The following is a 15,447-nucleotide window of genomic DNA, read 5'->3' on the forward strand; positions in this document are numbered from 1 at the left end:
ACTGTCTGTCTAGAGTTCGCAGACTGTCATCTTTGGATCTGCGATCGCACTCCGTCTTCGTGTCTGCAAATGAGCAACGAGTCGATGAAGGGATATCCGAGCAAGGAGATCAAAGGAGACTGATGCAGCACTAGCTTGGCGAGGTAAGGACGGGTATGGAGGACGCAGGTTTCATGCAGCGTGCTGCGTGGTGTGCCTACTCTCTCTCTCCGCTTTTCTTTGGAATCCAGAGTCTGTCGCCGTAAAAGATTGTCTTCCCCTTACCCTGTGTGCGATGAAGGCTGATCTGATCGACTGTGTACAAAGACATGTCGCTTTTCAGCAAGTGTATCTTCCCTTTTTGAAACCTGGATCGATTCTCGGAAGGATTTCTAAGACCACATCCTACCCGAAGTAAGGCGCCGTCAGAACCCGCAAAGTTGGCAGAACGGTGGACATTCGAGGTGTTATCGGACCAGTTGTCAACAACATCGATAAGTATACCCTCGATAATCGACACGGGAGCAGACAGAGTGTTGAAAGAGGTCGAGATGAGTAAACCGAGACGAATCGGGGGTAACCTTCCACCGAGTGGGATCACGATCAATCTCCACTCCTTGCTCTTCTCGCCTAGTAGTGCTGTTGGAGAGCTTCTCATCGTCGCTATGCCCGACATCAACTCGATTGTCTCTATGGGACAATTTTCAGACGCTCGTCTGGCATACCTCTTGCTGTGACAATCGGCTTGTTTGTGTGTAAACCTGTTTGATTGGAATTGCGATATGCTATGAGGACCTGCACTGGCAAAGCGCCCGGATCTCGTCAGTGCCGCTCTTACAGCATCCTCCGACAAAGACGCCTCTCCATACATCGGGAAAGCTGGTCCCGTTGCTCGCAGTGATTCTCTTGGCCAGCTTCATCAAGTTCGAAGCCCAAGATGCAGCCGAATTGTCACCCTCCAGCGCTCCAGCGTTCGATGGTGTAAGCCAAACTTTCCTGACTGCATCATACACCAGTCCACCATCAGGATAAAGGAACAACAAAGGCTTTTGCAATCCAACCCCGCTTCTCCTGCACTCGAGATCCAGCCCGCCTTCGCTAGCAGGTTTGTTGAGCACGACTAGAGAGGCTGACATGCGTTCCACCAGCTTCTCCAGCAGGTAAGGCTTGGTGCAGTTGATGCCGATACCGCTGACCGGCCAAAGCGAGTCTTGATCTTGCACTTGTGTGTCTGTGACAATCTGAACGAGCCAATTCATCTCTTCCTGCACTGCACCCTCGTCATCTGCAGCGTCTTCGTCATCGTCCTCGTCCATGTCGACGTCATCATCATCGTTGCTGGTCGACCTCGAGCTGACAGGTGGCCATGGTAGTCGGCGGTCGTCCGGATACGCCATGCTTATGTAGACCGGCTTCCTCTCGAGTGGCTTTCCTTGTTGTTGGTGACTCTTGACGACATTCTCAAGCGCCATTCTGAAAGCCAGGGCCTCGTCAGCACGAGGCACTGTCTCCACTGCAAGCACACCGACATCTTTCCAGCTCGGCTGCGCAACGAATGCTTCAATACGTCTCTGATGGAATGCTGCCATCTCCTCGAGCGATGGTTGCTGCTCGCGTCGTGGATCCGATTCGGGTAGGAATGTGCGTCTGTAGTCGCCTGTGTATTCTGCTCCGTTGCTGAGCATACCTCCGTATGGGCCAAGGCTCAGGCTGATGACTGGCCTTGAGGATGATGCTGCTGAGTTGACATTGTTGTATGTGTGCAGAGCATGGCAAGCAAGATCGACAGCTTTAGATATAAGATGTGATGCCGAGGCCTCGTCGTAGTTGGCCCGAGCAAAAGATTCTTGCGATGCTTGGTATGTAGCTGTGCCGATGATACCGGCGCCGGCTTGCAAATAGTGGAGATGCGCGTCAAAGATCCCCTTCTGTCCTTTGCCATCGCTGACATCGTCTTCCTTTTCATCAAGCAGACGTGCGCTCCAGAGCGGACCTTTGGAGAGGTCAAAGTTAAGTCCATCTTCGAGGTATGTCGCCAAACCACCGTCCAGAATGCCGATGCGCGAGGAGTCCAGCAGCGACTGCAGGCCGCTCTGGTCGATTGGCGTGGTCATCACCGTACGGTTGAGCTCCTCAAACGATGACGCAACAGGTTGATAGTGGTGGCCAATCCGACAGGATGATCGGGGCAATATTTTCTTCTTGACAACGTATTCGTGCTTCGTTCTGATCTTAGTCGACCCTGACTCCGCATGATCACACGACGCTTTCGGGACTATCTTATCAACTCCATTTTTCTGTCAAGAAAGGTGCGATCTCACACCCAACGTGAGAGCGAAAAAGGCACACGAACACGCACGGTTGACAGTATTAAAGCTCTCCTCTTCTTCTCTGTCCTCCCCAAAGTTGGCCGTCATTGGATGCCGTGCCGTCGGCAAGTCCTTGAGGTTGCATGCATGCCCTGGGGTCCAGCGCTTACGGCCATCCCATCCCATCCCATCCCTCGTCCCTGAAACAAGCACTGGGGTAGACAGAGCTCGTGTGCTCTAATCACAAGCCTAGACTAAGGCAACAGGAGCAACTTCTTGCGGAACCCTGCTCACTGCCCTTCTTGCTTTTCTCCTTGCACCTTCGCCGCTCGGTCACAGCAAAGACAACAACATGTTGATACCGATCGCCGTCTCATCGGTAGCAGCAGGTCTGCTCGCCGCCACCTCCTATCTTCCCTACAAAACCCACCTCAAGCTCCACGGCGAAGCCATCGATCCAGCCACGCTCGGCTTGAACCACAATCTCAACCTCAAGCACTGCACACCCCTGTCCACACGTCTTCCCGACGAAGCAGCAGGTTCTACCGAGCCCTCTTTCTGCGAAGACATTGCTATAGACCGCCGCACGGGCGTCGCATACCTGAGCTGCGATCCTACCCGACTTACATGGGATGCACGTACAGGCATTTACGAAGACGACAGCGGCAAGCTCGCCTCCGAGCAAGGCAAACCTGGTATATGGGCTTGGGACACCAACCGACGTAGCCTTCCTCGCAAGCTCTACATCTCTTCGCCTCCTCCGGAATACCCTCTAAAGGCACCGGCTGATCTTCAGTCGACATTCCACCCGCTCGGCATTGCGGTCACCGCCTCGCATCCTTACTTTGTCGAAGAGCCCAAGAAGGGCGAGGAGGCCCGGCCGGAGCCACCTGCCAACCTTGTGTTAGTGGCGAACAAGCCCTACGCGGACCGACCCGGCGTTGTGGACATCTTTGTGCATGATTTCGACAAGATCGGTGGCAAAGACCACACGACTTTGCGATGGATCAAGCGAGTGCAAGGCGAAGATCTGATCGGATCGCACAGCGATTTTGACACCCGCTTCAACATCGACCCTTTCCGCATTGCTATCTTTGAAGAACAGTATTCGGAGCGTATCGAACGAGCTTATCCCGATCCATTGCATGTTTCAGAAAGCCCAGATCACCTCGCTGGATTCCAGGACGATGACCCAGAAACGACTGCGAGCAAGTACATTCGCATTCCAAGCTTCTTTGTCACATCTCTACCTGATCGTAGCAGCAAGAGCACAGTAGAGACCTCCTCCGTCTTCTCAGCTGTCTGGGAGCCTATTGCGTCGTATCTCTCCTCACACTATTCTCGTGTGAGCGACTCGGTAACACGCAAGGTCTTCGTCCACCATTCGTCGATCAACAAGACCCTCTCCGTCCGATTGGATGGCAGTGATCCGGACCAGTGGCAAGGCTTCCCTCCCCTTATCCAGGCTTGGGATGGAGGAGGAAAAAAGGCCGGTTCAAACTCTTCTGCTACCGCTTTGTTCATCCCTTCCCTCACTTCTGATTCGTCGAAAGTGCAGGAATGGGAGCAACACTGGGTGCGAGGTATTGCCGGAGGAATTCGCGACCACCACGTCACAGTGAGGGAGACCACCAAAGACGGTCAACCGAACAACATACTTCGTCTCTACAAGACCTACACACCTTCCTTTGTCAACTTTTTCTCCATGGAGCACGAGAGTCCCATTCGAGCTCTTGTTGTCGATCAACACGGTCGAACTTGGACCGCGAGTAACCCCAGCACGCGCTCTGTAGAGGAGTGGATCGCATCGCAACGAGACGAACGCAGAAGACGTTTGGGTCTCTCCTCGGCGTCAGTCTCGAGCGTGCTATCGAGCTCAGAACGACCACCCAGACCAGCAGGAAAGATTGATCAGACCACTTTCGTCTTCCGTCACTTTGGTAGCGTCGTCGCGCATCCTTGGGAGACAGAAAAGCTCAGGCTTAAAAAGGAAAAAGGTGTATGGCTCAGGAAAGAGTATCACACGTTCAACATTTTCCAGAGTCCAGCTGAGACCAAGGCCCAGATCGAAGCTAGGAGTGAAGACGAGCACAAAGAGGGTGGATTCTTGCCTACGATTCCAACGGGTTTGGCGATCAACTTGAAGCAGAAGCTGCTCTTTGTGACGGGCGCTTATGAAGAGCGAGGTATTGCGATGTGTTCGCTACCACAGGACTGGGTCGAGCCTTGACCTCCCGTTCTTTCATCGAATGCGAAAAGTCACCCAAGAAAAGAAGCCCGAAAAAGAAGGCTGCGAAAAAAAGAAGCTGGCCTGCCTCGACGCGCTAAGCGCTGTAGAAATGTTGTTTGAAGATCCTTTCCAAAGCCGCGTTGACATCATCGGCGAAAGTTAAAGCTCCGCATAAGAGGTCGACTTCTCAGGCACCAGACATGGGCCCAACATCGCACCCTCAGACCCGTAACGCTTGAGCTGCACGTTGAGCTACTCTCTAGTGGCAGTCCGAAACGGAAGCGCTTTCCTTTCCTATTCTGGCAGGTCGCTGCAGCGGCTAAGCTGTGAATTTTCTTCTTGCAACTCGATTGCACTCGTCGACAGCTCCGTCACTGAGTACTTGAGAAAAGTGTAGCGGGTTTTCGAGTGTGAGTCAATCATAATGCTGCAAGCTTAGTTCAAGCGCTTCAATGCCGTCACTCATTAGACCGCTAGGCTTGGACGTTGAGTGTATCCGCCAAGAACAAGCTCCAACGCCCCCCCCCCCCGTGTTGCATTGTGGGAGCGCAAAGCTGGAAGCAGCTTGGTTGCCCTCCTCGCTGAGTTCAGCCATCCTTCTTCATCTGAGCCATCTCTTCATTCCATCGACTTCGCCCTTACTCCTTTCTTCTCACCATCACCACAACCAGTCTACTCAGCATAACGCTCGACATTCTTTTATACACACTCTCTTAAACCACACACTCTTTATAACACCTTCCGTTGACCAGTCTCGTTTCCCATCTTGGCTAGCAGCAAGCCTGCCGCCATCACCTCCCACAGCTCTCCACCTAGTCTGCCTCAGACCAGCTTCCCTAGCACCACCCACCTCAACTTAGAATCATGCCTAACTTCACACTCTCCCCCTCCAAACCCGCCAAATACAGCGACGCCAATGGTCGATACACCCGCATCGAAAGTGGTCAAATCCCTTTTCGCGGTCGTTCGCTAGGTGCCTCTCGACGAGGCAAGTACTGCTTAGCCGTCGCAGCAGCAGCCGCTGCCTCCCAACCTTCACACGCCAACTCGGCTTCAGATGATGAAAACATGAACGCAGCCAGTGTCGTTGCGCCTTCCTCAACTCGCAGGCGAAAGAAAGCTTTGACGCTGGAAGAGGTTTCTGCTACCGCAGGACGTCGTAGCATGGCCATGATCATGGATGACACTTCGCCCTCTGCGCCTGGAGTGCCTGATACCAGCTCAGGAAGCGGTACGAGCAGCAGTGCGTCCATCTTTGTCTCTCATATGCAGGGCATCATCTCTCTCATCGGAGTCATCCTCCTCCTTATTCTTGTGAGGTTTGCTAAGATCTCAGTGGATAACGCGACCTATGTTAGGGGCGTACTGAACATGTTGACTGGTCTGGCAGCTAGTGCTTCGGCGCATAAGCTTTCGATGACTGTTGCTGTTTCTTCTGTCGCCTCCGTCCGTTCAGCTTCCTCGGGGTCTTCCAAGCCGCCTTCAGCTGCTGTCACAGTGGCAGCGATGGGGTTGACTGGCAACCAAGCGTTCAACTTGATCTTTGGCAGCGATCAGTTCTTTCAAATCGTCGCATTCATCGAGGCCATCTGTTCCGCTGTCGCTTCCTACATGGCAGGTTCATCCATTGTTACGAGCTTGACAGATATGAACAGGAACGGCACACCGTTGCTCGAGCTGGACATGAGCCAAGCAGGGACACTGTGGGGTATCTGCGGGTTGTGGATCGTGGCGTTGGCGTTGCATGCCACAACGGCATTTGCGAATAAGAGCACCATCCAAACTGTGCAGATGGCAAGTCAGGAAAGCATGAGAGAGATTGTTGCGGTTATGCATACCGAGAGCGTCTACTCGGGTAAGCAGTAGCTCCAGTCCCGGCTTCCCTAGTGTTTTATGTCTTTAAACGACCCTCTTTCCTGTGTATAGACAGTCCTGGTCCCTTTCATCCTCATGTATCCAGTAGATCCGCACATCCACTTTGTCGAATCCAATCTTATCATCCACAACCGAAAGCTGAGAATTTGAGCGAGCGATTGTATTAGCAAAGCCTTAAAAGTGCGTCAGGTATAATCGATGAAAGACCGGTCATATCGAGTGCGTGGCCGGTTGAGGGTCTAAGATATGCGAGCGTGAGCTGTGTGGGATTCGATGAGATTACTGGGCGAGGAGCTTCTCGATGGTAGGAGCAATGGCGGAAGGCTTGGTGTTGGAGCCGTAGCGCTCAATGACGTTGCCCTGCTTGTCGACGAGGAACTTGGTGAAGTTCCACTCTGTGGTGCGTTGAGACGGAGGGGAGGCAGAGGACAAGAACGTTAGTATATAAAGCCGAACTGATTGCGAGAAGAGAAGGGTGAATATGACGTACTAATCATCTCGGTGCCAAGGATGCCGGACCTTTGCTTCTTAAGGAAAGCAAACACCTCGTTGGTGTTGGATCCGTTGACGTCCGACTTGGCCATCATGGGGAAAGTGACACCGTAGTTCTATCGATATACGAGTGCAATGCAACAAGGCGTTGTCAGCAACCTTGGCATACATTAGCCTTTAACTTGACGAACAAACTTACACGCTGGCAAAACTCTCCGATCTTGTCATCGTTCTCTGGATCCTGACCTGCAAACTGGTTGCAAGGGAAACCAATAATTTGCAAACCCTGATCACCATACTTCTTGTTCAACTCTTCCAACTCAGCAAACTGAGGAGTGTAACCACACTTGGAAGCGGTGTTGACGACGAGAACAACCTTGCCCTTGAGCTGGTCAAAGGTGTATTCCTCCTGAGAGGGCTTCTTGGCTTTGAGATCGTAAAATGTGACCATGGTTGCGATGCTGCGTTGGATGTGCGAGAAAGTGAAAGGTCTGGACTGGATGTGGTGGAGGTGGAAGGATGGTCGGAGGAGATTTCGGCTCATTTGTGATGGGTGAGGAGAAGAAGGAGACCGGGATAATGCGAGCCGGAGCAAGGGTTTGAGGATCGGCACACGGCAGAGCGATACCAGAAGCTGTTTGAGTGGTTGATTACGCTAGAGGCTGGGAGTGTTATTTCCGGCAACACAGCGCAGCAGAAGAAGTTTCACACTTGCACCGGACATGAAAGAAACAGAGCACATGTGGAAGCTGCTCGAAGCCAGGGCTCATTGCCGTGGCCGTGAGAGACACAGGCTATCAATGACTGACACCCAAGCCTAATCAGACAACCAAGTGCATTACAAAGCGGAGAAAAACAAGCATGTGCATGCAGCAACATCACAGCGAAGGACGATGAATGAATGGATAACTGATGGTGATTGGATCGACAGAGCTCAACTCAGCTGATTTCCTTCCTTTCTGCTGCAGTGGGCGGCGGCATTTGTGCTTCGACTAGCCGATGTGAGCACAGCGCAAAGTTAGTTTGGCGACTCGAATGCCGAAAACCGCGGCAACCCAAGCAGGCCCACAGCAGCAAAGAGACACCAACACATACGATGAGGTTTCTCATCGGCCTGATTTCCAGCTCGAGTGAAGATCGAATCGGGAGATGCAACCTTTGTCTCCGGCTATAAAAGGCTCGTTCGGTCATCACCGAAGAGAGAGAAGTCCTGCAGGATGCAGCTCCCCGAGCAAATAGCCGTGTGCCACCGCTCTCTTTTGGTGTGGACCCATTCTCCACGGCTGCTCGGAGGAACGGTTCAAAGTCAAGCCGATGCTTGTGTGCACTCTAACAGCTGCTCGAGCTCAGTACTATCGGCAAGCGTTAGAGGTGTGCAGTCCGAAGCAATCAGTCGAGGCAGTTCGTCCTATCTCTCGTCGTCTCTTCTTCTCGAGCTGCGTCCACCATCGACCGCAGCAAAAACAAATACGGTCCAAGATGACAATGTCACCCGTCCCGATTATCATCGACACAGATCCAGGAGTCGACGATGTGCTTGCTATCCTTCTAGCTCTCGCTTCACCTGATGAAGTCTCGGTCAAGGCGCTGACACTTACCTTTGGAAACACAACACTCGACCATGCCTACGCAAACGTCCTGCGTACCGGCGCGGTCCTGCAGCGACATCTTGCAGACCCTGCAACCTCTGACGCCGTCAAGCACCGATATCGTAACTTCAGTGCCGATGCTGACCCCATCATTGTGGCTTCTGGCTCAACACAACCGTTAGAGGGCAAGATGTATACCGCCTCCTACTTTCACGGTCGAGATGGACTCACTGGTGTTCACTGGCTTCCCAACGATCCTTTTCCTGTCCCAGAGAAGCCAACAGCCCCCCTGGCTCCAACCGAAAAGCATGCAGCAGATGTCATTTTGGATGTGATTCGGCAGCACCCACCTCAGACTGTCCGCATTGCAGCTCTCGGACCGCTCACCAACCTTGCAACAGCCTTCCGCAAGGATCCGGAGACGTTCGCCAAGGTGGGCGCTATCTCTGTCATGGGTGGAGCTTTCGATGTGCCCGGCAATACATCGCCTGTAGCGGAGTTCAACTGGTATGCAGACCCTTATTCAGTTCGTGTCCTCATTGATGAGGCTCCCCGAAACGCAGCCTTGCAAGGGAAGCGATTGCCCATCCAAGTGTTGGCCCTCGATATCACTTCCAACCACACCGTTCCATACTCGAGGCTGGTGAAAGCGACCTACGAGACGCCGAACAACACACCACAAGGCGCAAGCCATCTTGAAAAATTCATCGGTACCTTCCTCACCCATCCTCGAGCATATACGAACAATTTGGCTGCTCCGCAAGAGTTTCACCCTGACAAGCATGACCTTTTCCAAGCACATGATCCCTTGGCTATCGCTCATGCTATGTTCACTCCCATGCCCTCAGCAGGAAAGATCGATGGGAATGGGTGGAAGCACGCAGAGAGGAGATTCCAGATCGAGACATCAGGTGACCTGACCAGAGGGTTTGCAGTTGTTGATAGGAGGTTTACCGCGAACGGCAGCAGTAGAAAGACAGGAGGAAATCGAGCTGAGGATCTCGAGCGCGAGGAGAAAGAGTTTCATACCATTGAAAAGCCTGATGTTGCTATTCACAGGACCTCTACGACAACGGAGGACAAGAAGAAGGATGGGGAGGAGTCGCAGATCGGGCTGGTGGACGAAGTTGTAACTTCGCCTGGAGCTGATTGGTTTGCCAAGATGTTCCTAGAGCGCATCGGTCTATAGACCTGACTTGAATGAAGCTATCTATAACCTTATACCACAGACCACAAGGCGTCTGAATGCTGAGACGCTGAGCAATGTTAAGGGATCAGGCAGTATCTGTTCGAGAGTAACTGAGTCGATGATGTTAGATGAGTAAATACATGAAATATAGTGCGTATATATAGATGATTTGTCTGCCGAGTGTGTGTGAGAATATGGCTAAGTTGAGTGAATCTATCATGTACGGCTTGAAGGGGATGTCCTTTCGGGACAAGAGAGAATCGTCGAGTACAAAGGGGATGGGGTTGCATGAGAATGTTGTAACCATAAATGGAGTACGTTGTCGAGTTTTGGTGAAACGGAGGAACAAAGGTATTTGAGAGAAATGAGAATCAAAGGGGACTCGTGAGAATGAGAAAGGATACGCGGGTTTTAGAAATCAGTTGGCGAAATGAGACGCCCGCGTCGAATTTTAACTGTCCCCCTCGCCAGCTGAACAAGCGGGGCTTTGGCAAGTGAAGCCTAATCGCTGACGTGCAGTAGTCATTAGGTGTCGGCTTACTGGCTTGGTCAAGAAGTCTGCAACATTATCAAGGGTTTTGACATATCCGATATCTACTTCCTTCTCTTGGACTGAGAAACGAAGGAAGTGGTATCTAGTGTCGATATGCTTAAGTTTGGCATGATTAACTGGGTCTCGTCCTACTTGTATACACCCAGTGTTGTCTGTTAGGATCTTGGGTACGAAATCTCCTATATCCAGGCCTCGTAGGAGATATCTATAGAAAAGTGCCTCTCGAGAGGCTTCGGATGCTGCTACAAATTCGGCTTCGACGGCTGATAGGGATACACATTTTTGAACATGAGATTTCCATCCTACCAAGCTTCCGAATATTAGGGTGACGGATCCGGAGGTGCTGCGTCGGTCGGTATTTGGGTCAGAGGCCCAGTTTGCATCTGTGTATGTTACGATTGGGGGGGTGTTGGCTTTATCATTTCCCAGGGTAAGAATCTCGTCTTTAGTTTGATTTAGATACTTGACAATCTTGAGGGCTGCTTGCATCGCTTCGGGGGAGGGCCTAGATATATGTCGAGCAAGGGTATTCACTGCAAAGCAAATATCTGGTCTGACAGTATTCGAGACCCACATTAGTTTGCCAACTAATGACGGGTACTGTTGTTTGACATCTGCTGGGGGTGTGTAGTTGGGTGACATGATAGGTGGAGATGTGTCCATTGGGCTTCGTGTTTTTTCTCCATCTGGTAGCCATTCTTTGATAATTCCTTCAATATATGCTCGCTGATCAAGGCTAATTATTCGCAATTGGCGGTTGCGGGTAATTTTAATTTTGAGGAATTCCTTGGCTGGTCCGTTGTCTGTTATTTTCCATTTGTCGGTAATTGACTTTTTGATAGTATCAATTAGGCTCCGTTTTGGCCCCGTGATGAGCATGTCGTCGACGTAAACAGCGATGATTACTTTTGTTTCGCCAGTCCCCCTGAGATAAACACATGGTGCACAAGGGAGACTAAGGAAACCCATGGATCGGAGGTGGGCATCTAATTCTAAATTCCACTCTCGGCCAGATTGTTTCAGTCCATATAGTCCTTTGATCAATTTATAAACTTTGCCTTTTGGGATGTCGGCTCCTTCGGGAGGTTTGAGAAAGACTTCGTGGTGCAGATCAGCATTGAGATATGCCTGGGTGACGTCGATGGAATCTAATTCCCAATCCTCCCGGGCTGCGATAGTGAGGATTGTGCGGATAGCATCTTGTGGGACGACTGGGGCAAATATTTCATCGTAGTCTACGCCAGGTCTTTGGGAAAATCCTCTGGCACAGAATCGTGCTTTATACTTGATTGGTATCATGTTTGCGTCAGTCTTTATGGTCAAAACTAGTTTAGAGTCGACTAGGTTTGTGTTCGGAGGTCTGTCCACTATTTCCCAAATGTTCATCCTTTCGAGTCCATCCATTTCTGCTTTGATTGCCTCTTTCCAATGGGCTTGGTTTTTACTGTTTAGAGCTTGCTTGACTGTTGGTTGGAGTACTGGTGATAACAGTTGTACTTCGGCCTGGTATATCGGGTTTGGTAGGTCAATCAATAGGCCACGTTCCCTCAAACTTTCTTGGAAGTTTCGTATGGTTTCGTCGTCTGGCCAACGCCTTGGGCATTTTCGGAGTAGTATTGCAATTGTGGTCGGGTGCATCCAGGGTCGCGATTCCCATGCACTATGGAATTGATTGAAATAGTTTTGGTATTTCCTTAGTGTTTCATTCGAATCCAAGTATTGCTCGCTAACCTGTCTGGAGAGAGTCTTTGGGTCCGGCATGGGTGAAACTTCACGAGAGGGTCGGTGCTCGAAATTTGTTGTTCCGTCTGAGGCTTGTCCTGTTGGTGTTGTCGATATTTCAGAGGGCTCTGAGTCTTCTGGTGATAGGTTGGGTGAAAAAGGGTCCCCCTCGAGCATCAGATCCTCTTCTGAAGGGGGGTGGTAAATGTCGTCCAGGGGTTGGGAGAGTTCTTCATCGAATTCATCCTCTTCTGAGTATGAGAGATCTTCAATGTCGGCAGTGTTGTCATAGAAAATGGCATCCGTTTCTTTAATTGGCATTGCGTCGGTCCTATCTTCCCAGCATTGATTTTCCAGGAATCTTACTGAGTTGCTCCAGAATACGCTGGGATTGTGGTTGGGAGATAAAAGTTTCCAACCTTTATGCTCCTCATCATATCCTACAAAGATAGCTGGGATTGCTGAGTCCTCGAGTTTCTTCCTTTTTACCTTGGGTATATTTACCCATGCTAGGCAGCCAAAAGTTCTAAGTAGTCTGAATGGTTTTCTGGGATCTTTGTTGTAGAAGACCTGATAAGGGATTTGATCTTTGACATTTGGTAGCAAGTTCTTCGTGTAGGCTGCAGCTTCGATTGCGTATGGCCAGAATGTTTGGGGGAGTCGGTGGGTGTGCAACATTGAACTCATGATGTTTCGGATCGTGCGTATGGTTCTTTCGGCCTTGCCATTTTGTTTGCTGGTATAGACTGATGATTTCTGCCACCTGAAGCCAGTTTCATTTTGCCAATGCATGGCGACATTTGAGCACCATTCTCCTCCATTATCAGAGCGTATGGTTTTCAATTGTCGTCCAGTTTGAATCTCGGCATATTTGATCCATTCTTGAAGGACATGGAGTGCGTCGGACTTCTTGCGTAGGGGTTTCACATAAGTGAAACTGGAAGCATCGTCGATTGCTACCAGCACGCAGGTAAATTCGGTTTGTTCTGAAAAATGGGTCGAGAGGTCGACGTGGACTAGTTCTAGTGGGTGACTAGAAATGGTTCCTTCGCCTTTGCCCATTCTCGCTTTGGTAGATTTGGTAGCTAGGCAGTCGTGGCATGTAAGGGAGTGATTGGGTTCGGCATTTATTCCATATAATTTCTTAATTATGGAGCTTTTATTTCGTCCAGGGTGTCCAAGTCGTTCGTGCCATTTTGCTTGCGGCCTTTTGTCCGGATTTCTTGGGGGTGCTATGGCGTCGAAATGTTCGGGTAGATCTTTGATTATTTCGTCAATATTTGTGAGAAGGGCAGAGGTTTGATTTCTGTGTATTTCCCATTGTTTGCGTCTGGGGTTAAACGAGGCAGTTGTTTTTGATTTGTTCGGCCAGGTGATAATGGCTTTGGTTAGGTTGAAGGTCACTCGTGCACCATCTTTCAGCAGCGTATGGACAGAGATTAAATTACTGTTGGCTTCTGGAACATAAAGTACATCATGAAGAACTACTTTAATTCCATCCAACATTAATTCTATCTCTCCTTTGGCTTTAATTCGAAGCTTGCGGTCTCCAGCAGTATTCACATATCCTAGGCAGGGGGTGAAGGAAGAGAACATTGATTTATTGCAGGCGACGTGATCGGTTGCACCTGAGTCGACTATCCAATCTTGGATGTTGGTCGATTCAAGTGAGACTCGATAAGCTGAAGGGATGGTGCACCAAATTTCCTAGGCAGGGGTTGAACTGGTTTGGTCATTTGGGTAGGTACGGGGTCGGCGAGGTTTGGGGCATTTCTTGGCGATGTGTCCGGTGTCGAAGCAGTTGTAGCACTTTGGGGCCTCTCCGTTGGGTCCAGCCTTGCCATTCCAGTAGCTTTCAGGGTACTCTTCAGTCTGTGAACTTTCGACCACCCTGATGCTGCTGGATGCCGTTCCGGGGGCAGCAACTCGATGGATTGGCTTCATTTGCATCTGTTCCTGGCATTTGAGCAGTGCAGCAGCAACTCGATCAAAGTCATGGGTGTTGCCCATGCATTCGAGGGTATTGATATATGTCGCATAAGATGCATTGTATCTAGCTGAGTTGATTAATGTTTGTATTTTCATCAACTGGGGCAAGGGATGTCCCATCGTGTCGGCTTTGGCCCAGTGATTTCGAATGTCTTCAATGAGTTTCCGAACATCATTGTTGTACATTCGAAGGCGGCCAGCGTCTCGAAGTATAGTGGCTTGGTCTAGATCGTCGTTCTTGAGGAGGTTGGTTTTGATTTGCTCATAGAGCTCGTGGAAAGTCCATGGCGTAGAATCCTTGGGTCTAGCCAGGATGTAGTTCAGGTTGTTCGGTCCTTCGATTTCGCAGACTCCAATCAGAATCATCTTGAGTCGCCCATCAAGGATTCTGTCGAATTTCTCGTCGCCAGGTTTGACTTTTCCTTGGAGGTGTCGGAGAGCGTCGCTCCAAGTGTCAATAGCGTCTAGGAATAATGGGTTCCAAACGTGCCAGTTCTTGATGTTGAGCTTTGGGGAGTAGTTCGATTCGGTCTTGCCTAGTTATCGTATGTCGAGGTCGGGGAGTCTTCGTTGGTTTTGGTATTCTTGAGGTATCGAGTTGCTGTCGTTTAGTCGGGAGCGGCGTGGTTGCGGTCGGCTTTTTGCCTTTGTCAATTTAGAGCACTCAGACTCTTAATCTGTTAAGGGATCAGGCAGTATCTGTTCGAGAGTAACTGAGTCGATGATGTTAGATGAGTAAATACATGAAATATAGTGCGTATATATAGATGATTTGTCTGCCGAGTGTGTGTGAGAATATGGCTAAGTTGAGTGAATCTATCATGTACGGCTTGAAGGGGATGTCCTTTCGGGACAAGAGAGAATCGTCGAGTACAAAGGGGATGGGGTTGCATGAGAATGTTGTAACCATAAATGGAGTACGTTGTCGAGTTTTGGTGAAACGGAGGAACAAAGGTATTTGAGAGAAATGAGAATCAAAGGGGACTCGTGAGAATGAGAAAGGATACGCGGGTTTTAGAAATCAGTTGGCGAAATGAGACGCCCGCGTCGAATTTTAACTAGCAAGTGAGGTCCGCAATGGTTGCAATCGGGCAATGATCCGATCTGACAGATCATCGGAAGCTGAACATCTCGATCCTGCTCGTCCGAAACGCGACTTTTGTGTTTTTCACGTTGCTTCGGTTAGAGTCAGATTTGGTCACTTGGCGTCTCTACACCGGCTTCGCAAAGAGCCTGAAAAAGCCGGTTCAGTGGGAAAGTTGCTTGAGTGGCTCTGACATCCTCACCTGCTGCGTTCAGACTTGCTCGCGATCCAGCAACATGAGCTAACGTCACAATCGGGTCCTGATGGTGTCTGCTTAGCGTGTGTTGGAGACCTGGCGGCTTGAGGGATGTGCAAGACCTGGCTTTTGTCGTGTCTCCGTTGAAAAAGTGCATGGCTGCTGCTGTTGTCGTGCAGCACATTTCTCCACACCGAGGCATAGACAGGCACCTCCGGTTATGGCCAGCCAAAAGCTCGC

At 50.4% G+C, this 15,447-nt stretch overlaps 7 protein-coding genes across 7 annotated transcripts; 3 read left to right on the top strand and 4 right to left on the bottom strand.

The window, feature by feature from the left end:
* Positions 1–764: 764 nt before the first annotated feature.
* On the bottom strand, positions 765–2,093 carry UHO2_02626 (uncharacterized protein; the record flags this gene model as incomplete). Its single annotated transcript, XM_041555414.1, has 1 exon — positions 765–2,093. One exon carries the CDS (start codon positions 2,091–2,093, stop codon positions 765–767), a length of 1,329 nt encoding a protein of 442 aa, XP_041411348.1.
* A 547-nt stretch (positions 2,094–2,640) lies between these two features.
* UHO2_02627 (uncharacterized protein) lies at positions 2,641–4,518 on the top strand (the record flags this gene model as incomplete). The annotated part of the gene is made up of 1 exon (XM_041555415.1): positions 2,641–4,518. One exon carries the CDS (start codon positions 2,641–2,643, stop codon positions 4,516–4,518), a length of 1,878 nt encoding a protein of 625 aa, XP_041411349.1.
* Positions 4,519–5,382: 864 nt separating this feature from the next.
* On the top strand, positions 5,383–6,384 carry UHO2_02628 (uncharacterized protein; the record flags this gene model as incomplete). Its single annotated transcript, XM_041555416.1, has 1 exon — positions 5,383–6,384. One exon carries the CDS (start codon positions 5,383–5,385, stop codon positions 6,382–6,384), a length of 1,002 nt encoding a protein of 333 aa, XP_041411350.1.
* A 288-nt stretch (positions 6,385–6,672) lies between these two features.
* UHO2_02629 (putative GPX2 - glutathione peroxidase) lies at positions 6,673–7,336 on the bottom strand (the record flags this gene model as incomplete). The annotated part of the gene is made up of 3 exons (XM_041555417.1): positions 6,673–6,788; positions 6,884–7,001; positions 7,085–7,336. The coding sequence occupies 3 exons, from the start codon at positions 7,334–7,336 to the stop codon at positions 6,673–6,675; spliced, it is 486 nt and encodes a 161-aa protein (XP_041411351.1).
* A 1,028-nt stretch (positions 7,337–8,364) lies between these two features.
* Positions 8,365–9,663, top strand: UHO2_02630 (uncharacterized protein; the record flags this gene model as incomplete). Its single annotated transcript, XM_041555418.1, has 1 exon — positions 8,365–9,663. One exon carries the CDS (start codon positions 8,365–8,367, stop codon positions 9,661–9,663), a length of 1,299 nt encoding a protein of 432 aa, XP_041411352.1.
* Positions 9,664–10,114: 451 nt separating this feature from the next.
* UHO2_02631 (uncharacterized protein) lies at positions 10,115–13,000 on the bottom strand (the record flags this gene model as incomplete). Its single annotated transcript, XM_041555419.1, has 1 exon — positions 10,115–13,000. One exon carries the CDS (start codon positions 12,998–13,000, stop codon positions 10,115–10,117), a length of 2,886 nt encoding a protein of 961 aa, XP_041411353.1.
* A 645-nt stretch (positions 13,001–13,645) lies between these two features.
* Positions 13,646–14,293, bottom strand: UHO2_02632 (uncharacterized protein; the record flags this gene model as incomplete). The annotated part of the gene is made up of 1 exon (XM_041555420.1): positions 13,646–14,293. The coding sequence occupies one exon, from the start codon at positions 14,291–14,293 to the stop codon at positions 13,646–13,648; it is 648 nt and encodes a 215-aa protein (XP_041411354.1).
* Between the last annotated feature and the right edge of the window lie 1,154 nt (positions 14,294–15,447).

This window comes from Ustilago hordei (assembly GCF_900519145.1).
Source record: "Ustilago hordei strain Uho2 genome assembly, contig: UHO2_contig_04, whole genome shotgun sequence".
Lineage (NCBI taxonomy): Eukaryota > Fungi > Basidiomycota > Ustilaginomycetes > Ustilaginales > Ustilaginaceae > Ustilago > Ustilago hordei.